This window comes from Rutilus rutilus (assembly GCF_951802725.1).
Source record: "Rutilus rutilus genome assembly, chromosome: 2".
NCBI lineage: Eukaryota > Metazoa > Chordata > Actinopteri > Cypriniformes > Leuciscidae > Rutilus > Rutilus rutilus.
In genome coordinates, this window is record NC_140210.1 from 39,203,128 (window position 1) to 39,227,348 (window position 24,221).

The window sequence follows — 24,221 nt, forward strand, 5'->3', positions numbered from 1 at the left end:
AGCAGAGTATGGCTGTTTCTAAAGCACGCGGGTGCCATCTGCCGTTAAAAACTAAGCTCAGAATCGATTCGAGAGAGAATCGCGATGCGTTTGGAAAATCTCCGAATCAAAACAGAATCAATTCTCGATTCACGATGCATCGATTTATTGTCCCAGGCCTACTGTTTACTTGTCTTAGTCTGGCGAGTAAAATAAAAAACATTTACTAGCCAATGGCGACTTGAGCTTCAATGTGTCTGTAGAGGGTTGGTTGGGTAAACTTCTATAGTGGTGAATGAGAGACTACATTAAATATGTTTTTTTTTTTTGTGTGTGTGTTCCCAATTGCTCAAATAGCAAAAGAAACACTCAATAGTGTTTTTGACAACTTTCGAAAAGAGTAAAATAATAGAGAGCGATTGAGCGATCACTCCCACAGCCGCTGTATTAGAAACACCCCATTAGAACATCAGCGTTTACTAGATTTTTTTGTAATTTGATGCAAAGGTAATATAATACAATGTATAGTGTTATAAATGTAGATAAAACATTTTAACAATGAAAATATAAAAAAACGTTGCAGGATTTATGATGCTGATGACTGTTAAAACACATCATCACGGTGTCCATTTCACACATTTTCCCCATTGCAAATAATATTATCAGCATAAAAATAAAGTGCAGAGTTGGACTGAAAAAATAACATGATTTTCTTAGTATTTCTTAGTATCTGGTTTTGCTTTAACAGCACCAGCACTCCCGCTGACATGTATAAATTATATTTGACTAGTGGCCTAGAAATAGAGCAGTATCTTCAATATATCTTTTTCTTTTGACATCATAACATTACTTTGTTTTAAATTGTACAGAATCTTAAAACTTTATTTTTTATTTACATTTAAATTGTAGTTTTTAATCCTAATTTCAAGACTTCAGAACTGACTGTGTATCACTCTTAAAAATAAAGGTTCTTTATTGGTATCAGTGGTTCCATGTAGAACCTTTAGCATCCATTAAATATTTCCATTGCACAAAACGTTCTTTAGAGTAAAAAATCCTCTGAATTATGCATTTACACATTGATATGTTTTGGTTTTTGAGGGTTTGGTGAAAAAAAAAATCTAACCTCCAGCGCATATGTTGTGAATGACATTTCAAAGAATCAACAATGGCATTATGAAGTAAATGAATCACACTCCCTTTGTTCCTAATAGCAGTCTCTTGCTGATCAAAAGCGTGGCGCTGTGTAATTTTGCTCCTAATGTTAATGACTGCATGGTTGATTTCAAGAGCAAATGAAATTCCCCTAATTAATTTTAGATAAAAAAAAAAAAAAAAGTTGCCCCAGCCTTTTCCCCTCTATCAAATAATCTGTCAGCACAGAGCAGAAGCTAAAGCTTCTGTATTTTTGTTTTGAGAGGTTCAAGTGTGTTTACTGCTCTGTATTCTTTCTTGTCCTGTTGGGTTTTATTCTCCATCTTTCACTTAAAGGCTTTTACGCTTCATGCTATTGTTTTCCATTAAATTTCTTTTGTCTCCCTTTTTTTTTTCATTTTCTCCCCTTCGCTTTTCAGATGTGCTCACAGACCATTTAAAACTTAATCTCGACCAACCCTTTCTGTTCTCTCTGCTTGTGTGCTTCAGCTCCACTGAGGTGTGGTAACTGGCTCCATCTGCTCCAAAACTCCGGAAGCCATTTTGGCTCGCTCAGGACATTTGGATTAACTGCTTTAACCACACAATAGTACTGCTTTTTATACATCTTGGGGAACATGAAGGCTTGGCGAGCTTGTGCCATGTCAGGACTAAGCTAGCCACCCACAGACATGAATGATATACAAACCTACTCTAATAACACCCTGGAGGTGTCTCTGAAAAACAGCTAGTATCTTCCCATTTGTCTGTATTTTGAAGAAGGGTTTCAGTATCTGATGTACAGGCATTTTTTTTCATTGCATCGATGACTTTATCAAATTGAAGCCCTCACAGTGGACCAATGTAGGTCATCTAGTCCAGAGGAGAGCTGCTCCCCTGATTTCTCCTAAGGTATTTTTTCTCCATTTCTGTCAACTGATGGAATTTTGGTTCCTTGCCTGTCACCTTTGTCTTGCTTAGTTGGGAGCACTTAATTTTCAGCAATATTACTGATTTGACTGCACTAACGCTATCGGATGAGAACAATACTTGAACTGAATTGAGCTAAATAATGACATTATTGTCTTCTCCCTTATAGCTGAATCAATGTTTTTTTTGTGTGTGTTTTTTAACTGAAGTTTGCAACATCGACACTGTTATTGAACTGAATTGAATCAGTATTGAACTGGCTGAAGCTGAATAGCGACACTATTGTCTTCAGTTGAGCTGCTTAGAGCTGAATTGAACTTGTTTCATAATGAATGAACTTTACACAGTTATTGAACTGAATTGAGCCGAATAATGACACTATTATCTTGCTACAGCTGCTTTACAGCGGATATATATATTTTATGTTTGCATCATTAATTCTACTACTTTCCTGTTTTTTACTACGAAGCTGCTTGAAACACTTTCTATTGTATAAAGCGCTATCAAAAATAAAGGTGACTTGACTTGACCAATGCATCACATGCTCAGAACAGAAAGTGTAATTACATTGGGTAACTCTTTACAATAAGGTTCATTAGTTAATGTATTAACTAACATGAACTAACCATGAGCAATACATTTGTCACAGTATTTATTAATCTTTGTTAATGTTAGTCAATACAAATATAACTGTTCATTGTTTGTTCATGTGAGTTCACAGTGCATTAACTTATGTTAACATATACAACCTTTGATTTTAATAACGTATTAGTAAATGTTAAAATTTATATTAATTAATATTAATAAATGCTGAAGAAGTATTGTTCATTCTTAGTTCATGTTATCTAAGGTTGTTAACTAATGAGCCTTATTGTAAAGTGTTACTGTACATTATATTGCACTGTCAGTTAATAATAATACAAAATAACTACAATATAATAATAATAATAATGAAATTGTATACTTTAGCATACAAATTCGAGAAATGGAGCCTAAAATGCTTAAAAAAAAAAAAAAAAGCATTACAATAAGCACAAAGAGTAAACTTTTTAAATGACAAACATCCAGAAAGACTACAAGAAAACATCTCAATAAAAACAACACCACCAAAAACAACTATATAGGGGAAGACTAGAATAATGCTGTTAAGTGCCATTATTTCCATTAGTGGCCCCCTACAAATTTCTAGCCTGGATGCCAGCCGAACTTAGCCCCGCCCACAAAATTTTTAGGTCGGGAAGTTCGGTCTGGACTCGCTCCGTTGAGGAGCTATTATGCCCGAACAAAAATTGTTCGGACCAATCAAATTGTCAGGGCGGGCTTTATACGATGATGGACAGATGATCAACAGTAACGTAATCATCCACGTCACCAAAGAGCGCTTGGGTTGAATTCGTTTACAACAAAGATGACTGCCGCTGGAGAATTGAGATTTCACGAGTTCACACTTACAAATAAGTCAGATAGAATAAATGCATATTTGGCGTGCTGTCCGAGGAGAGGCTCCGGGCTCGGTATTCGGCCCGAACCCAAAGTACTCCCCCCGTATTCCTGGCTGTGGAAGAACAAGCCGAGAGTGAGTGGAGGGATGCTGAAAACTGTCAAGGAATGTTAGGTGAGGTGACTGAGTGAATAAATATCATGCTTCCTCTCATACCTGGAACATAGAACATAGACGGTCATTGTTTGATGACAAGTTGATTGGATTGATTATTTGAACGTGCTACTCTCGAACTTTGTTTATAAAACATTATGTGTAGATTCCGCCATCGCGTCTGTTATAGAAGATATCGACAGCGGATTCATTTTAAAAGAGGAACAGAGAACCGCGATCAAGGCATTTGTAGATCGGAAACATGAATGAAAAACATACGTCACTTACTCCGTTGCTCTGATTGGTTGTAGGCAGAGTCGTTGACATCCAATTGAGTGCAGAGGCATTTTCCTTCCGGGTTCGGTTGAAACACGCCCCATAATCAAAACTCAATGGAACAGTATCAGACTCACATTCTGACTAGAATCTTAGTATGACGACGTCAGGCTAACAAATTTCCTTTCCTCATTGGACATTTAAGTGCAAATTAAATATTGCAATAACTAATCATAAGGGGAGTGAGCTACTAAGCCTTCATTTCATATTGAACTGTGGTATACCTCACATGGGATTAATAGTCAATCGAATGTAATTTTTTTTTACTACATTTATAGAACCATAAAGAACACGTTTGAGAGCAAAGCAAATACACACTGTTTGCTTCCTTCCTCTTTCCTAGGGAAAGCACGTAATAAGCTCCAAGCTTTTTTCCCCTGTGGTGGCAAACAAAATTATATCACTGAATAAGAGACACACATTTCCAGTTGTCTTTGATGAGGTTTATTTTCTTGCAAGAAAAGGTCAGCAGTCATACAGTCACACAGTGTGGCTGCAGAGTGTGACGGTGAAGGGAGGGCATCCTTTCTCCTTTATAGTCTTGACTCCCAGAATATTATCTTTCTAGGCCAATGATGGTATTTTCAACCATACGTGGAACATTCTTATCCTTGAGTGGAGGCCCTCCTGTCACCATTCCAATACAATTCCATATTAGAATAAGGTTTGTGTGTGCTCTTTTACTGTCATGTGATGGTCACACACATCTTAAAGATAACATTTCTTCCACACCCCCAATTTATTGATTGATTAAAACCTAAGAGACCACACACTGAAATAGTCCATACTTTTTTCTCTCTCTTCCATAGAAATGAAGGCTGTTTACAATAAATGTCAGAACTACAAAACACAAGAAATCGATAGCAATTAAGAATATTTGAATGGCACTGCTTGATGTTCTAAATGTTCTATGATGTTTTTGTTTTGTTTTGTATTTTGGGACAGTGAGATAATGAAACCAAAAGATTTATTTTAAATTAGAGCTCAGCAGAGCTAAAATTGACCTGAAGAAGTAAACTGGCGGTGTCAATTAACGGCTCTGTGTCCCTAGACGGCATTTTATTACAAGCCATCAATATTTCGCTAACCACTGCAAAGCAAACAAATCATTTTAACTTTCAGACTGGATCTTTAATGCTGCCTGTCATCAAATCATTCATTTTCAGACTTTTCGCCCCTTGCTTGCTGTACGGAACCGAGAGAAATGTAATCACAGCTGGCTTGGTTTGTAAATTCTCTGTTTCAGATGACGTGCGATGAGCGACGGTGTCTTGATGGCTTCATTTGAAATGAGAGAATAGACAGGAGGCAAGCAAGGTGCTGACAAGTTCACAATAAATTGCATGCAAATGAGGACATGTGGATTATTGCATTCTGGGTAGCGAATGAGACGGGCAGCATCGGTAGCCATGTTTATGAGATGTGATGCAAACGAGGCAGTAATGAGAGCTGATCAAGCGTGACAAGGTGCAGAAACACTCAGCGTGCATATAAGCAAATACGCAAATACAAACCTTCAGGAATAACTTCTTAGCTCATAGGTGAGTGAGCGCTTACTGACTGGAAATATCTTGTGGAGGTTTGGTTGAGAGCAAAGTCGGGAGGTTTTGAATGAGAATTTCTTCCTTGTTAAACTTACAGCTGCCACAGTTTTCTTAGTTCCTACTATGCAAGTGCACTGTTTCTGTCATTAATTCAGCTGTCAGCAGCCATAAAAATTTGATTTCATGCTTATAAAAATCTCTATAAAAAGCGATAGTCCGTATGACATGCACATTGTGGGTTTGCAAATTATGCCACCTGACAACATCGACACAGGACTGTTCATGCGTAAATCTGATCAGTTTAGCATTTTTAGTATGTGGATTGTATAATATCGCGGCGGGCGAAACCTCGTATCTCTATATATCATTACTATTGGTCACCCTTTACGTCTATCTGTGGGTTGTGCAAATATGCAACCAATGAAAAGTATTAAAAAAAGCTTGTGACTAAACCTCATAACTCCATGATATTGTCACAGGTGTGTGCAGGCGGAAGAAGGTGAGGAAGGCAGAGCGCTTCAATGCAAGAGTTTAATTCCAAAATATAATCCAAAAAGGTATAAACAGGCAGAACACACACTCTACATACAACTAACAGCCAACCAGGACAGACTGAACAGAGGAAACTAAATACACACAGATGAACTGAAAACAGGTGATATAAATGAAGGTAATTAACAAGACACAGGTGATACAAATGAACTAAAGAGGGTAACCAGGGAAACAGATGAGCTAATCAGAAAAATGGAAACACAACACTGACAGTAACCCCTGGTTCACACAGGACGCCGAAGCGACGCGGAACGGAGGCCGCTTCCTTTCGGCGCCCATGTTAACCTATGGTGTCGTTCACACCAGACGCGGTGCGCCGCGGCGCGTCGCGGCCGGCCCGCGCCGTGAAGCGCCAGTTTCGGCTTCTGGTCTATTTTTTACGCGAGCCGCGAGTGATCCGCGTCCATTCTGGCAGGAAGTCACACCAAGAAACACGAGACATCCGGTCAATTGTCAAAATATAAGCAATTTTCAAATTAAAATACCGCGAGTATTAACAAAAAGTATTAATACAAGAAGTGTACAAACTTCTTGGTTACAGAAACATGGTGTATTCATTTTATGAGGTTATTTACTTACCCATGATGTAAAAAAATAGCTCTGAATAAACAACAACTGAGCAGAAGCGCTTGTCGACCGCCGCGGAGAATACGCGTCTAGTGTGAACAGGCAGGCGCCGGACCGCGCGTGATTTTCCGTTCCACGCCGCTTCCGCATCCGGTGTGAACCAAGGGTTACGTGACAGATATATTTGCCAAATGACAGAAAAAACTGAGCGCCCACATAGCTACAGTAAACTATTATCTTCAAGTTGATGGAAACGTAATGCCCAAAATTCTCAGATATTCGCTGGTCAAAAACCTTGTCACTCCATTTGAGCTTGATTTTGGTAAAATGTTAATAATATAATGATAAATGCAAGTGTCTGACCACATATAAAGCCACAATATCAACTTCGACAATGCTTTCAAATTCCTAAAAAGGTTTCTGCCTTGCAGCGATGATATACTTAACTTCTTTGTTTAACCATCATTCATGCGTTCACAAGTTCACACTTGCATACAATTTGAGGGGGTAAAGTTTAATGCGTATTTGGCGTGCTGTCCGGGGGGAGGGCTCCGAGCTCGGAGCTCGGCCCGAACCCAGAGTACTCCCCCCGTATGTAAGTGTTTAGGACTAGAAGCGTGGAGAAGGGGTGGTGGGGGGATGCTGCTAAACTGTCAATGGATTGAGGTGAGACTGCTGAGTGTATATATACCTCTTACCATTGATTGCTGAGTGCTCTCCACTTGTGTTAATTATCTGAACGTGCTCCTCCCGAACTTTGCTAATAAAACATCATTTAGTGAGATGTATTAGAGTTATGCTTGGTACGATTATTGTGTCAAAAAGCAGAAATAAAACTAAAATTAAAGTAACAACATGTAGTTTTTCAACCTTCATAATATATTTCCAAGACCCTTGTGATGGTACTTCGACTTACAATAGGTTGAATGACACGTCTGCCAGAGCCTGACGGGGTCTGTATCGCTTTTACTGGCACTATGTAACTTCGGGGTGCGGGTAGTAACCAGAGCTCAAAAAGAACTACAAAATTCGACTGCTTTACGGCATACGTCACTTCGCCAATCACTTCCTCAAATTCGGCCGTGACAGGCCAACCAGCGCGTTTGTTTTCGTGCGTGTGTTTTCGTCATGGCTGAAGCAGCAGCGAAACGTAAGAAGTCCAAGGTTTTGTCGGAGTAGAGTCGGAAGAGGAAAAGGGAGATTGATAAACTGAAAGGCAGGATGAGGATCAATATTGGTCGAGCGTTTGCTCGCTGGCGTGAGCTTATCGTCAGACCGATGCTGACTTGGCCGTCATGCTGTTGAACTAGTAAGTAAATTGCTTGCATACTATCTTTAGTTTTTCTAATCTGTTGTCTGCCTGGCTACGTTACGGAAACTATCTGGTCCTCCATTTATCTTCATGAATCAGCTAACGTTAGTAGATGAGCGAATTATCAATCTGGTAGCTAGTAAACACTAACATGCTAGTTTTAGATGGTTAGGATGCTATCGCTATCATTCTCGTTCAGATTTGAGCATTGCAATCGACATGCAAATCGCAAATGTTTGAGTTAAAATGTTTAGTCTACTAAACATGTATAAATTATGAAAGGAGGAAGATTAATAATATTATCATTGCCCATATGAAAAAAAACCTGCATGCTTCATATACAGTAACAGCCCGTTCTCATCCCAAGTCGTCATATACTGACACTTTCAAAATTTCTTCAATATCCGACGCACAAAGCACCCTTTAGCGTCCATATGAGACGCATAACCCTACCACAGACCTAAACCTACCCATAACCGAAGCGTCTCATATTGACGCTAAGGGTGCTTTGTGCGTCGGATATTGAAGAATTTTTGAAAGTGATGATTTGTGGATGAGAATGCGTTGACAGTAACCGTAAATCATTTTACGACAGCGGTAATGGACAATTCCGCTTCCAACCTGTAGGGCGACCGCAGAGGAAAAGTTCCATGTTGTTGCTTTAAAACACACAACTTAGTTACCATGAAAAAATTACACTTCTTGCTTCTTTTTATGTTGCCGTGTATATTATTTAAATAATTTATCCGTGCATCAATATAATGCGTGTGCTCTCGTAATCTTTAATCGAAACGATAATGCCCCATGAACAATGAACCTCATTTAAGAAGCTGTTATACTGGGATATACATCACTATCAGAAAGAAAAGTCAAGTCAAGTCATCTTTACTTATATAGCGCGTTATACCATACAGATTGTTTCAATGCAGCTTTACAGTGATAACAGGAAAATTATTCAATGATGCAAACAGAGTTAATTTCATAGAGGTTCTAGGTATTTTAAATCCAAACACTTCCGACATAACTACCTGCACATCATGTGTCCCAAAAAGACTGAATTTTCTCACAGCTCCAAAAAATATGTGTGTGATCCGCTTCTAACTGTCCACACTGCCTCCAGCAAGCTTGTTGTCCGGAGACTTGTTTGTTTCTGATCTTAGGTGTTATAAAGAAGCGGATAAGGCACTTCCAGCAAAACTCCCTCCATATTTGTGAACTGGTAGTAGTTTGGTGTATTGACCACAAGTCATACCAATCCGTTTCTGGTATTTCAATCTTTAGTTCTTTATACCATTTCAATTTTATATATAATGTAGACGAGGGGCCGCTACACATCAACACTTCATACAAAAAATAAATTATTCTGGGTAGTGTATGCTCATAGGCATCCATCGTCATTTTAGAAAGGGGATGGATATCATTTACTCTAACTTTCCTTTTTTTGTTGTAGTAATCCCTTAACTGGAAGTATCTAAATAAGTCCTGATTTCTTATTCTGAAGTTTTCCTTTAAGTCCTATTTCCTGAAAGTTTTATATTCATTTGGGATGGCAGGATTGGGTCTTTATTTTTCGACTAGCATTAAGGTCAGGTCAATTTATGTGTATTTGTATAGCACATTTTCACAATATATGTAGTTTGAAAGCAGCAAACCATGTCTTAAAGTCTCCAGTGACTGTGGCGAATGTCATCCGTTTAGGTAATGGATGGAAAAACCTTGAGAGGAACCAGTCTCAGCTGGGGGAATCTGTCCTCTTATGACATTAATATGAGTCATACTGTATCTAACCATACAGTCTCTATACTGTCTCTAGATTGAAAAGCAGCATCTTGCACTTTAATTAGGGAAGGAACCTTGGTATTTAGCCAAGTCTTGTGGTTAAGGAGTAGTTTACTTAAACCTTGCTCTAGCGATTCGCTGAGTCATGGATGTGACTGTAGCCACTTTTAGGCCATTACAATAAAGATCATGGTCTCATGGGAGAGATGTAAAAAAAAAAAAGAAGCTGAGTGAGATTAAGTGAAAGATGGTGAGATGTTTTTTTGTCTGTCTAGAACAACCTCCAGTTAAGTCTGTGTTTTTGTGCCAAAACATAATGCAAATGATCCTCTGTTGAGCACTGTGGAGAAATTGCCTTCCACAGACTGCAGCTTTCAATGTCTATCTGACATTGACATTGATTACATTAGTATTCAGTTGATAGTAGATGGAAACGTTCCCAATGATGTTCAAAGAGGAATCATTTGTTTGGCTGTTTGCCTGGACTTTAGAGATCTGTTTGACGTCTCTGTGAAGTTCATTTAAAGTGGGATCAGTTTCAAATTTTTTATTTGCAAAGGGAGATTTGCTTACATTGACACACACAAAGACATGAAATTAGTTGAGAAGGAAAAATAATAAGTTGGATTGTTGCAAACTTGATTAAAATGCCAGAAAATGATTCAATCCTGAAACATGAGCAAGGTTAGATTGCTCACGCAAACCATGAACACTCTCAATACTACATTAAACTGTGAAGGCTGTAGACCTCTGGAAGTGGAAAAACCATAGTATATATGAAAACGTCTCTCCTGAAGTAGGCGCACGTTGCGATGTCTGCTGGATTGAAGCCCTCTGCTACGTGGAGAGCCGTGTAATTGCTCTCCGGTATGAGAGGTCTTGTTCTGACCTCATACAGCTGGATCAGACACGTCCTTGATACAGGAGTGGTTGCTTCTTTGTTATGAGTTTTGCAAGGAGGTTTGTAGAATTTCGTGATGGTAACGGAACCAGCAAGGTCAACGATGTTATTAGAAAAGCACACAGGATTGTGATTAAATATGCTATAATTCCTTTGCTACTAGCAGCACCGAATGGAATTGTGTGGTGGTACCTTGAGACTGATTGCTATTGTTTAAACTATTTGGTAACACTAAAGGTCTTATTAGTTAATTGTAGTTAATGAAATAACTAACAAAAACAGTGACCAATGCATTTTTTACAATATATTTAAAATATTTACGTTAGTGAAAGTCCCCCTAGTCAATCATTTTATCCCTTAAAACTCATCTTTGATCACCAAAATTACATATTTAAGTTTTTTCCTTGGAAAAAAAAAGCTTGAATGTAAGTCTACACCCTTGCCTCATTTAGTATACGCTGTTCTATGAATATGCAAATTAGCTCCACCTCCACTCACACCAGGGCTGCGTTCAGCCCCGACAAAACGTTGCACAACGTTTTTTAAACAGAAACGGTGATGCGTTGAACAAACTGTTCTGATGACGCAAGAGTTGCAACTATGGCAGCTGAGAAGGCCATTCTTTGTGTTCTTTGTGAAGAATTTTCGGAGCCTGATGAAGTCGGTATAAATATGTGTTTAATACTACAAAATATGCCCGATGTTACAGTTACTGCACTTGCCGCCCAGAACAAAAGAGAACATCCCAATCGAGTGAAGGGATTTGTGGAAACTGAAATGGAAGCACACATCTTACCTAATTCAGACTAAAACACATCTATTTAGCCTCACATACTGACTTTATTTGTAGTTCATACTGTTTTAATACCCTGTATTTTCTTTCTCATTTTTAGGAAAAGCACTTAATTACCATTGTTTATTTCTATACCAAATGTCATACACTTGCAATGAAGCTAAAAATATAAACAACTACATCATGTTGATATCCTATATTTTTACAATAAAACTACAACAAACATGTCTTCTAATATCCTCAGTTGTTGCGTATACCGAGCTGCATCGAACACATTTGTAAATTACTTTCCTTGAACCCATTGTGCGAGTTCACTTTAATACCGCGTGCTTTATATACATGTTTCTGCTGATTGGACTGCAGTTCTGACACACCCACCAAACAAGAGAAAACGTATCCCAAACCCCGGTGCACGCCGTTTCCAGGAAACATGACGTTCAACCCGGAAACCGTAGCAAAACGTTGCGCACCGTTTTGAACTTGAACGTGCCCCAGCTCAGAGATCCACTCGGTGACGATCACACATTGACGTGATTGGTTACAAGGTAGTTTGTGACGTCAGAAACACCAGCGATTTCAAACCGAGTTTTTGAGACTGTCTTTGGTTCAATGCAGTTTTAAGGAGAAAATACTCAGCAATGGTTTTGACTTATGAATTTGCACATGGTTTGTCTTAAAGCACATTAAAACACCACATAGACACATAAACAACATTAAAAGCTTGATTTACACCACAGGAGACTTTAATAAAAAATACAACAGTTAATTTTTAGTTCATGTTAGCTCAGGTCTGTTAAATATTACATTCATTATTAACAGATACAACTTTTGATTTGAATAATGTATAAGTAAAATGTTAACACTAGGAAACATACATAAAACACCAGCATAAAACTTACACACAAGACCAAGAACTGAACACGACTGAGGGTTTAAATACATAAGATGAAGAGTAACAGGTGAAACACTAATCAATGAAGCATGAATAACTATGGCAACTAACAAGACAGCAATGGAAACACAAGAAACAGGAACTGAACACAGGCAAAACAAGACAAAAGAACATCAAAATAAGAGTCCTTAAAATCAGCGACATAGGGAATCATGACACTTATAGTAGAGTTCTCAACTATTTCTAACTTGACATGCTTTCGTAAAAAAAGGGATGCTACCAAAAAAATGGTTGGTGGGATGGGGTGCGGTTTTTAAATTAATTATTAGGTCATTTTATTGAAAATTATTATTTTTGGAATACATGTTAAATACATTGCACAAATGGAACCCAATCCATCCCAACTACACAAGCTCTGTTGATTTATCTGTAGACGACTCAAAATTACCAGAATGCACATTCCTAGATATATTTCATGTTTTTTTTTTTCTGCAGCAGAACATTTTTGAGAGCTATTTTAGAAATTTTGTTTAATGAATCCATTATCTATCTAGGTGTGAAAAGATAATAATATACGCCAACAATATAAGAGCTCCCATCTTTTCATAGTCTTTAAATATTTAACAGAATATTTTGAGTGAAAGGACATGCACAGGTTGAGCTGTATGGAGAAAGAAAAGTGTTTGGTGGAAGATATCATTCTGCTGATGAAAAGAAATGTAAAAAGTGTGAGGGGAATATTCACTGCTGTACTCCTTAAGATTTAAAACCTTCACATTCCAACCACACACACAAATCACCATCTGTTATTGATTTATAATCTCTAGAGCGGCCATTCTTCCCTCCCTCCTTCTCTTTACTTTATTCTCTGTTTCTCTCTTTCCGCCTGCCTACGTGGAACTATAGATCATAATTGAATTACTGTGGTAGAGGGGACGTATAATCAGCCAGATGGAGTGAGCTGACTGATTTGAAAGACAGGCAAATAATCATATCTTCCACTTTATTATTCCTGCCGGCATGGGGACGTATTGAATAAACTCTGCACGTAATGTAACTGCTTTCTGCATAATTCCATATAATATGTTCATGTCCTGATTCCTAACTCACTGATTTTTAAACTTTCATTGGCTATTATTGCAGCTCTGCTAAACATGCTGATTGATTTATTTCCGGCAATTAATGAATCATACGTTTAATAAACAATAGATGAGATTAACGTGATGGAGGGCCATCGTATAATTAAAGACCATGGGAGAGCGGGAACACTGCGGTACACCTTGTTTTTCCCCAGAGAAACAAATAAACAGGTGTTAAATTGGGCCGTAATGATTCAAAGCAGTGTTTTATTCAAAACAGACAAAAATATTGACAGTCCTTTTCAATTTTTTGTATGCTGTAGACCAATTTACCACACTTGTTGTACACTTAAAAATGAGATTTTTTTTTTTTTTTTTCATGGGTTTATACTGTATGTGCTTATTCATTGAATATCTTAAAGATTTAAAAAATGTATTAGCTTATCTTTGTATGTACTATTAGAAAACACAAATAATCATTATGCTTTTTTGGCAATAAGGATCACTAATCACCCCTTGATTTTAAGGTTCCCACCCAAATCTTGATTTAATTTCAAAATTTTGATCTTGGTAAATAATAATAATAATAATATATATATATATATATATATATATATATATATATATATATATATATATATATATATATATATATATATATATATATATATATATATATATATATACAGTACCAGTCAAAAGTTTGGAAACATTACTATTTTTAATGTTTTTGAAAGAAGTCTCTTATGCTCATCAAGCCTGCAGTTAAAAAAAAAAAAAAAAAAAAAAACCAGTAACATTATGAAATATTATTACAATTTAAAATAATGGTTCTCTTTTTTAATATACTTTAAAATGTAATTTATTTTTGTGATGCAAAGCTGAATTTTCATCAGCAAGTACTCCAGTCTTTGGTGTCTTATGATCCTTCAGAAATCATTCTAATATGATGATTTGATACTCAGTTATTATCAATGATGGAAACAGTTGTGCTGTTTAATATATTTTTTTGGAATACTTTTTTCAGGATTCATTGATGAGTAAAACGTTAACAGCATTTATTCATAAAAACAGCATTTATTCAAAATAAAAACATTTCTAACAATATAAATCGTTACCATCACCTTTTATCAATTTAACGCATCCTTGTTGAATTAAAGTACTAATTTCTTTAAAAAAAAAAGTTATTGTTCCCAAACTTTTGAACGGTAGTGTATATTGTTACAAAAGATTTCTATTCTAAATAAATACAGTTCTTTTAAACTTTTTATTCATCAAATAATCCTGAAAAAAGTATCTCAGGTTATAAAAAAAATATTAAGCAGCACAACTGTTTCCAACATTGATCATAAATCAGCATATTAGAATGATTTCTGAAGGATCATAAGACACCAAAGACTGGAGTACTTGCTGATGAAAATTCAGCTTTGCATCACAAAAATAAATTACATTTTAAAGTATATTAAAAAAGAGAACCATTATTTTAAATTGTAATAATATTTCATAATATTACTGGTTTTGTTTTGTTTTTGTTTTTTTACAGGCTTGATGAGCATAAGAGACTTCTTTCAAAAACAGTAAAAATAGTAATGTTTCCAAACTTTTGACTGGTACTGTATATATATTATTATTATTATTATTTATTTTATTTTTTTTTAACCTATAGCCACAGTGAAACTGCATTTGAAATCTAATACAGTACCGTTCTCTGTGCTGTCCATGCTGTTCTCTGGAACTTTGTGTTTATCAAAGAATCCTGAAAAAAGTGACAGTTTACACACAAATATTATGCAGCACAACTGTTTTCAACTGATAATAATCTGAAATGTTTCTTGAGCAGCAAATCAGCATATTGGAATGATTTCTGAATGATCAAGTGACACTGAAAACTGACTGTTGAAAATGTTCTTCATCCACAAATTTCCCTTTCAAAAACATTCAACATCAACACAAAATCTTTGCTGAGATTAATATTAACCATGATTAATACATGCTTTAGAAGTATTTTTTAATGTTAACAAACAGAAACTTGTGTTACTAAAAAAGCGTACCGAGCCCAAACTTTTGAAAGGTAGTGTAATATTATGTTACGATACGATTTAAGCGTTCAACTCTTTAGAAACCCCAGGGCCTTGTCCACACTAATTCGCTTTCGTTTGAAAACGCATATTTTTCTCTCCGTTTTGGTCCACACTGATTTTTAGCAACAAAAACGAAGCTTTTTGAAAACGCTCTCCAAAGTGGATACATGGATACAAGGCAGTTTTCACGTTGTAGTGTGGACTGTAAAAACAGAGTTTTTTGAAAGCGATGTAAGTTTAGTCATGTGATGCATATTGAATCCATAGATATTCATGTTTATACCGGTATTGTGCTTATGTGCTATTCACTTTCACACAGTTGCTAAAATATGTTACTTTGCACACTCCTCATATCACAGTCCTGCAAAGATGACAAAAAATTCACTCGCATTTGCTGTCCTGCTGCAAAACATGAGAGCAGGACAGCTCTCATGGCGCACCTCTCGTGCACCTCTCGTTTTAGACCAAACATATGATGGTGAGTAAGTGCGACCTGGACGAATCAGTGAATGGTGAAATATTTTGCTGAATAAAATGATCCTGCCAAAAGAATTGCGTGATAACTTGAGTATGTCTTGTTCTGAATGTATCATCTCAGTGAACTTTTATGAGGGTTTACCATAGACTGTAAAAAAATATGGATGTAGTGTCCGTGACGTCACCCGTAGGTTTCTGAAGAGCATTTTTGTGTTAAGTGGACAGAGCCGGCCGTCGCCACCTTGGCAGAGCGTCACTCCCAGATAACCGAAAATGGTCAAAGAGGCGGGATTAGCTGAGGTGACGTGACGGATAACAGACAGCAGACAAACGGCTAGTAGTGATAGCAGTGGATATCCACCTGTCACTCAAGTGGTCACGCCATTAATTATGCAGAACTTTAAGGCTTCATATAATTTAAACGGATGAGTTCTAAAAAAAATTCCCCTCACAGTTGTCATGAAGGGCAAAATTAGCTATATAGATCAAAACCACTTTTTGCACCAGGCTGTAAACACATTTTTTTTCTGCTGTAAAGTTGGGCATATTAACATGGGGCGTCTATGGGATTGACTCTCTTTTGGGAACCTGTCTCTAGCGGCCAGTCGATGAATTGCACTTTAAGTCACTTCCATGTTGGTTAAAGGGTAACTCTTGCCAAAATGCAACCTAGGGTCTTTTTGTTAATCTACCCGACGCAAACTTTCATTTAAAAGCATAATTAGAATGGAGACGCCACTTTTAAGTTTGACCGTATTTTCGGTTTCGGTCAAATTGCCTTTTGAATGGGAGTGCTGGGGCACTACTATGATAGCATCAAAAATCGCTATTTTTAAAACACGAAGAAGGCTCGACACAACATGAAACTTTGCTCGAAGTATCACCAGGGGCTCTACACATGAACTCAAGCATTGAGAACATTGTTTGTGTACACAGAGTTTACTAAAAAGAAAGATTTTGAACAACTCACTGCAGCTGTCCGCCGGCATTTTGACAGTCAAAAATAGTCGATCTCCGAATGCAACGTAACAGGGAGGGGAGTAAAGATGGAAAGCTCCTAAAGCTTAGTTCCATATAAATTCACGGATAATTTGTTGTTTTGTCGTTAGTGAAAATCAATTTTGACCTTGTATTTGAAAAAGGATCCTCGTATAAGAAACAATACTAAAATTCAGAGTCCGTTCATTCGCATTCGGAGATCTACTATTTTTGACTGACAAAATCCCGGCGTACACAAACAATGTTGTCAATGCTTGAGTTCATGTGTAGAGCCCCTGGTGGTACTTTGAGCAAAGTTTCATGTTGTGTCGAGCCTTCTTAGTGTTTTAAAAATAGCGATTTTTGATGCTATCATAGAAGTGCCCCATTCACTCCCATTCACAAGGCAATTTGACCGAAAACGAAAATACGGTCAAACTTAAAAGTGCTGTTTCCTTCGGGGTGAACGCGGGTTAATCTGACTGCAGTAGATGTGAAAGAAATATATAAAAAATTATGTTTATTCAGCCAGCGCTCATACCTGTGTTTACATCCTGTTTTCGGTCGAAGTCCAAAGTAGCCGATTGTCGAGTTCACGCGCATATGTTTAGTAACTATGGATCACGCGCGTGAACTCGACAATCGGCTACTGTGGACTTCGACCGAAAACAGGATGTAATTACAGGTATTTGCGCTGGCTGAATAAACATCATTTTTATTCATATCTTTCACATCTACTGCAGTCAGATTCACCCGCGTTCACTCAGAAGGAATCATTGAAGTCAACAGGGTGCAAATTTTAAAACGAGGATAACACGGTGTAGGCAACCCCGATTTTTGTCGTTGTTCTCTGTACTGACAGCACTCCAAATGTACAAAAAAATGAGCTCAATGTTAAAATTGACCGGAGTTCTCCTTTAAGATAGAGACCGGAAGGTTGCCGCTTGGGGTTTACGCATACACTGTAAGGTGAATTTAGCGTGTGGATGAGAAACTTTTGGAAAACTCTTGAAAATGCTAGTGTGGAAGGAGAGCGTTTTGAAACGAAAACTCTATCTATCCGGATTAATGTAGCCCCAGACAGATTTTTGAAATGCTTATGACAGAATCCACAGCCTTCCTCTCACAGCAATTGGCTGACACCCACCATCTAGCATTTCTCGACTTTTTAACATCCTCACCCCCATTCCCCGCTGTCTATCCCATAATCCCCTGCGTGAGTCAGCCCCAATAGAGAATGCATTGGAAAGGCACGCTCGACTCCGCACCAGTGGACATGTACGGTTAACCTGCTGCACAGCTGTGACTCTCTGATATCAGCAACTAGTTCAAGTGCGCCGCATTCAGAGCTGGAAATACTGTTGAGTCAGTGTGCAGCTCTGACACCGAGGAAGACCTGTGAGCGCAAGCGTCTGTCAACAAGTCTGCTTGTGATGTAAAAGATGAAGGCCATCGATAAAAGCAGGGTTTCAGCAGGATAAAAACCAGCGACGAACTGCTATTAGACACCATTTAAAGGGATAGTTTTATATATGGCAATTCATCCCAGGTAAAAGGAATAAAACCTGTCATTTCCTAATTCATAATGACTTCGCAGAGCAAATCCCTTCCCTTCTACTGGTCGAGGATCTGGGTTGTTAATCGTCATGTCGATCCTCGGATTGTCAGAAGCCGTTTGTTCCAGATGACAATGACACTACTTGTCAAACACAGAGAGTTTCAGTCAAAGCTCGTTCACAGATGTCGAGAGCCACATCCAAGAATCAACGTATTTCATCTTACTCGCAACATTTTTGTTTTCCAAATGTTGGACGAGCTGTGTGTTTGCTCGTGTTTAAGGCTTGTCGCCAAATTATTTCATCGGCCCCTCTGTGAAATTGCATTACACAGTCAGTGAATATAATTGATGGCATTTGGTATTGGACAAACAATGTAAGTGAGCGGTGTGTGTGTGTGTGTGTGTGTGTGTGTGTGTTTGAGAGGTTCTGGAATAATAGTGTTTTGAACGAGAGATCCTTGATCACTGGAGCACAGTTGAAAGCGAGCTGGATAGTACCAGATGTTTTCTTCTGGGAAATGGAAGATTTTGTGTGTAGGTGTTAGACAGGAGCGTAAGCGAGAAAAGGACAGAGAAAGTGTACCTAAATGCGAGTTTGCGTGCGTCGCTTGATATATTTGTGATTTGTTTAGATGTGTGCTACTTCACCTCTCAGTGGATGTTTATCTGCGCATTTTTATAATACAAAAACCAGCCGTGCATCTTTCTGCACTTTAAGGGGTCGTACACTCAGGATGCTTTCTTGCGTTTAACTGCAGTTAGACGGAGTGGAACGTCTCAAGGTCTCAAGACATGTTTTAACAACTTGTCACTAGTTATCCATAATTAAGACATTAATGTTACAGGAGCTTCTGTAAACGCCTGTTACACTCAAGAGACTTGTTCCACGGCTGACTTCTTTTGTTTGGTTCATTCATGATTGATATGCAAACAGCACTGTATAGGCTAAGTGTTGAACTATTTTTAATTTGATGCCTTTTTAAACTTAAAGTTTTTTTTTTTTTTGCATATATTTTCACATTAAGCAGTCCTTTTAAGGCAACTTTATGTACTGTATGTTTTTCTGTTTTTATTTATTATTTAATTAAATTTTCTAATTTATTTTATTTTGACTTTTATATATACTTTAGGAATTATTACTTTTATTGAGCAAGAATGCATTAAATTGATTAAACATCACAGTAAAGCCTTTTATAATGTTGATAATGAAAGATTTAAATTTCAAATAGATAATCTTCTTTTGAATTGTCTGTTCATCAAAGAATCCACAAAAATATTAAGCATCAAAAACTGTTTTCAACACTGATAATAATAAGAAATGTTTCTTGAGCAGCAAATCAGGATAAGAATGATTTCTGAAGGATCATGTGACACTGAAGACTGGAGTAATGATGCTGAAAATTCAGATTTGATCAGGAATAAATTACATTTTAAAATAAACATTTATTTTAAATTGTAATGATATTTTACAATATTACTGCATACTGTACACTCACCTAAAGGATTATTAGGAACACCATACTAATACTGTGTTTGACCCCCTTTCGCCTTCAGAACTGCCTTAATTCTACGTGGCATTGATTCAACAAGGTGCTGAAAGCATTCTTTAGAAATGTTGGCCCATATTGATAGGATAGCATCTTGCAGTTGATGGAGATTTGTGGGATGCACATCCAGGGCACGAAGCTCCCGTTCCACCACATCCCAAAGATGCTCTATTGGGTTGAGATCTGGTGACTGTGGGGGCCATTTTAGTACAGTGAACTCATTGTCATGTTCAAGAAACCAATTTGAAATGATTCGAGCTTTGTGACATGGTGCATTATCCTGCTGGAAGTAGCCATCAGAGGATGGGTACATGGTGGTCATAAAGGGATGGACATGGTCAGAAACAATGCTCAGGTAGGCCGTGGCATTTAAACGATGCCCAATTGCCACTAAGGGGCCTAAAGTGTGCCAAGAAAACATCCCCCACACCATTACACCACCACCACCAGCCTGCACAGTGGTAACAAGGCATGATGGATCCATGTTCTCATTCTGTTTACGCCAAATTCTGACTCTACCATCTGAATGTCTCAACAGAAATCGAGACTCATCAGACCAGGCAACATTTTTCCAGTCTTCAACTGTCCAATTTTGGTGAGCTCGTGCAAATTGTAGCCTCTTTTTCCTATTTGTAGTGGAGATGAGTGGTACCCGGTGGGGTCTTCTGCTGTTGTAGCCCATCCGCCTCAAGGTTGTGCGTGTTGTGGCTTCACAAATGCTTTGCTGCATACCTCGGTTGTAACGAGTGGTTATTTCAGTCAAAGTTGCTCTGCTATCAGCTTGAATCAGTCGGCCCATTCTCCTCTGACCTCTAGCATCAACAAGGCATTTTCGCCCACAGGACTGCCGCATACTGGATGTTTTTCCCTTTTCACACCATTCTTTGTAAACCCTAGAAATGGTTGTGTGTGAAAATCCCAGTAACTGAGCAGATTGTGAAATACTCAGACCAGCCCGTCTGGCACCAACAACCATGCCACGCTCAAAATTGCTTAAATCACCTTTCTTTCCCATTCTGACATTCAGTTTGGAGTTCAGGAGATTGTCTTGACCAGGACCACACCCCTAAATGCATTGAAGCAACTGCCATGTGATTGGTTGATTAGATAATTGCATTAATGAGAAATTGAACAGGTGTTCCTAATAATCCTTTAGGTGAGTGTATATTTGATCAAATAAAAGCAGCCTTGGTGAGCAGAAGAAAATTTAAAATGAATAAAAAAGATTAAATATTATGTTCAGATTTAAAAGTATGAAAAATAAAACTAGCCAGCTGTTAAATAGATAGTTTTATCCAAAGCAATTCACAGAAACTCATTTTGGGGCTTGACGCACACAATCAAAATGATGTATTTATTTTCTCATTTATCTAAATGTATATCATTTTTCAAAATACATTTTTCAAGATAGCAGTGTTAAAATGTGACCCTAACTGAGCTAGGTGCTGATAAAAACGAACACGCAAAGTAGCTACAAAATCTGATGCATGTGTGAATGGACAAATTCCTGACAGAACTCAAGAACACTTCCTGTGTACGACCCCTAACCGTGCGTCTTGCTCTCTGTCATCTCTGCAGGGAGAAGGAGCGAAATCTCTCGGCGGCAGGACAGCCTGTGATTCAGCCTCAGCGTCCGGACGGCCCCAGATTCACTGGAGGGGGCTTCAGTTTTAAGCAGCACAACAGGATGACACTTCAAGCCCTGGAACAGCAGTCCTGATGCCCACCCGAATCCTCCGAGGACCCTCTTCACTCATCATCGCCTCCTGATAGACCGTATATTCTTGTATTTATTCAGGTCTGTCAGTCAGCAATGCACTAAAGTCAGTTTGCCTTCTGGAATAAAATAAAGTCTGTTATTTTCACTGAAAATCTTCTGTTTCTTTCTGCACTAAACACTCGCACAAATCCACACACAAACGCAATCTCTATTTGCTTCTCTAGTCCTCTGTCGCTCTCAGATGTAGTGCACTCTTGTTTTCTAGTCTGCTGTTGACTGCTGTGTAATATATGACACTGTGCACTTGTCACCATCCTCAACACTCTGTTACGTTTTTGTTTTAGTTTTTTTGGATTGTGGGATTTTTTTGTGGATTTGTGCGTATGTGCAATGCATTTTATTCTGGTGGTTCTATGAGCCAATACACTGTAATTGCTTCTAAGCCATTTCTGACATAAAACCACATTGGCTCTATTCCAAAGCCTAGTGCAGTGAGCTCACTGTCAACTTCCTACATGAGCAGCATTCTGTCTGAAACGAAACCTCAGTAACTGATTTGGAGCGCTCAGCTCTTTGCATCATATAAATAGTATTTTTCACTTCCTCACATAATGTGCACAGATTTGCATGTTGGTGAGCTAATGATGTGTTCTAATAAGCATAAAAATACACCAAGCACACATATTCTATTCATATTCTAAATAAGAATTTATCATTTTAGAACTAAAATTAAGAACTATTTTTATTGGTTTCATTAGTGTGTCATTAGCATGTTGCTAAGCAAATGATAGGATGTTCTCTAATAGGTAGAAAAATACATAGCACACACAAATATTGGGTATACTACGGAGCTCCTAAAGGGACATAGTGATAAATATGAGATGGGAAGAAAAATCATATGTCAATGTTTTTGCATTCTCTCGCAAATGTTTTGCATTTCCCCTGAGAAACTTTGCTTTCACCCACAAAACCTATTAGTTATTTGCAAGTTATTTGCGAGCGAATGCAAAGACTTTGAAATATTTTTTTTCCCTCCTAAATCATCTCTTTTTCATCACCATGTCCCTTTAGGGTCTCCGTAGATCTAGTATACAGTAGCTACATTTTTAATGCATAAATAAGCAGATAAATGCATGTTGCTGAGCTAATGACAAGATATTCTAATAAGCATAAATAAACCAATATGTTTACAGCAAAATACTCTAATATGCACAAAACAGCACACACAAGTTTTAGGTAAACAGTACATTTTTTTAATATGACAACAGTTTTTATTGATTTCAATAGAGGTTTGTATTTAGCATGTTGCTAAGCTAATGACAAGATGTTCCTATAAGCAAATACGCTTACACTAATAAGCATTAAAATACTCCGCACACACAAATATTGAGTAAACAGTATTTTTTAAAACAAGACTGAACTATTAATTATTGATTTAAATAAAGGTTTGCATGTTGCTAAGCTGATGACAAGATTTTCTAAAAAGCATAAATAAGCAAGTAAGCTTACATCAAAATACTATAATGCAGAGTCCATTTTAATGTAGTAATAGTGAACTGTTTTCGATCAAGTTTAGCATTAGCATGTTGCTATGCTATTGACAAGACACCCTAATAAGAATAAAAACACAAATATTGGATAAACAGTCCATTTTAATGAGGACTGAATTATTTTTAGTTATATATTTCAGTATTTATGTAGTCTTCGTCATGACCCCTCGCTTTATCCACCACTGGTGGGTTTTATTTATTTTTAAGCTTGTTTTCAATGTCTTCATAGGCCTTTCTTTAGCAGCCAGTAGGGGTCGCTAGATCTCCTGATGTCTTCTGTTCTCTGCTGCATGCTCTTATTTTGAAAGCGTCTTGTTCCGTGACCTTGTTCCTGGCCTAGTCCTCTTTGTTTACACCTGTTCCTTGTTTGCTCTCATTAGCATGTGTATATCTACTAGGGCTGGGAGAAAAAATCTATTCACCTAGCTATCACGATTTTTTTACGAGTCTAAAATCGATGTTTTTATTCCAGAATTGATATTAATTCAATTCAATTGCTTTATTTTTGTCCTTGTGTAACCCCTCTCACCGGGTCCTTCACACCCCGCTCCGTGCGGGTCTCGAACCCGGGTCTCCGGCATGAGAGTCAGGCGCTCTAGCAAGGAGGCTAAAGGCTGCAGCCTCTAGCGTCTGTCGCTAGAGTGCCTTTTGAGATCAGAGGAGTGAGGTTTTACACGCACAGCAACTACTAGCTGGCCTCCGTTACACTCACCCCCCTAAACCTCACTCCCATCCGGGTCACGGCACCAATGTAACCCCTCTCACCGGGTCCTTCACACCCCGCTCCGTGCGGGTCTCGAACCCGGGTCTCCGGCATGAGAGTCAGGCGCTCTAACAAGGAGGCTAAAGACTGCAGCCTCTAGCGTCTGTCGCTAGAGTGCCTTTTGAGATCAGAGGAGTGAGGTTTTACACGCACAG

The 24,221-nt window shown here is 37.9% G+C and overlaps 1 protein-coding gene across 1 annotated transcript in view; it reads left to right on the top strand.

Moving 5' to 3' along the window:
* Positions 1-21,901, top strand: part of cfap58 (cilia and flagella associated protein 58) — a 151,844-nt gene extending 129,943 nt beyond the window's left edge. The window contains exon 18 of the mRNA XM_084402206.1: positions 21,612-21,901. Coding sequence (XP_084258332.1) covers positions 21,612-21,753 — 142 coding nt within the window. The 3' untranslated portion in view covers positions 21,754-21,901. The remainder of the gene's footprint in view (positions 1-21,611) is intronic.
* The last annotated feature ends 2,320 nt before the right edge of the window (positions 21,902-24,221 follow it).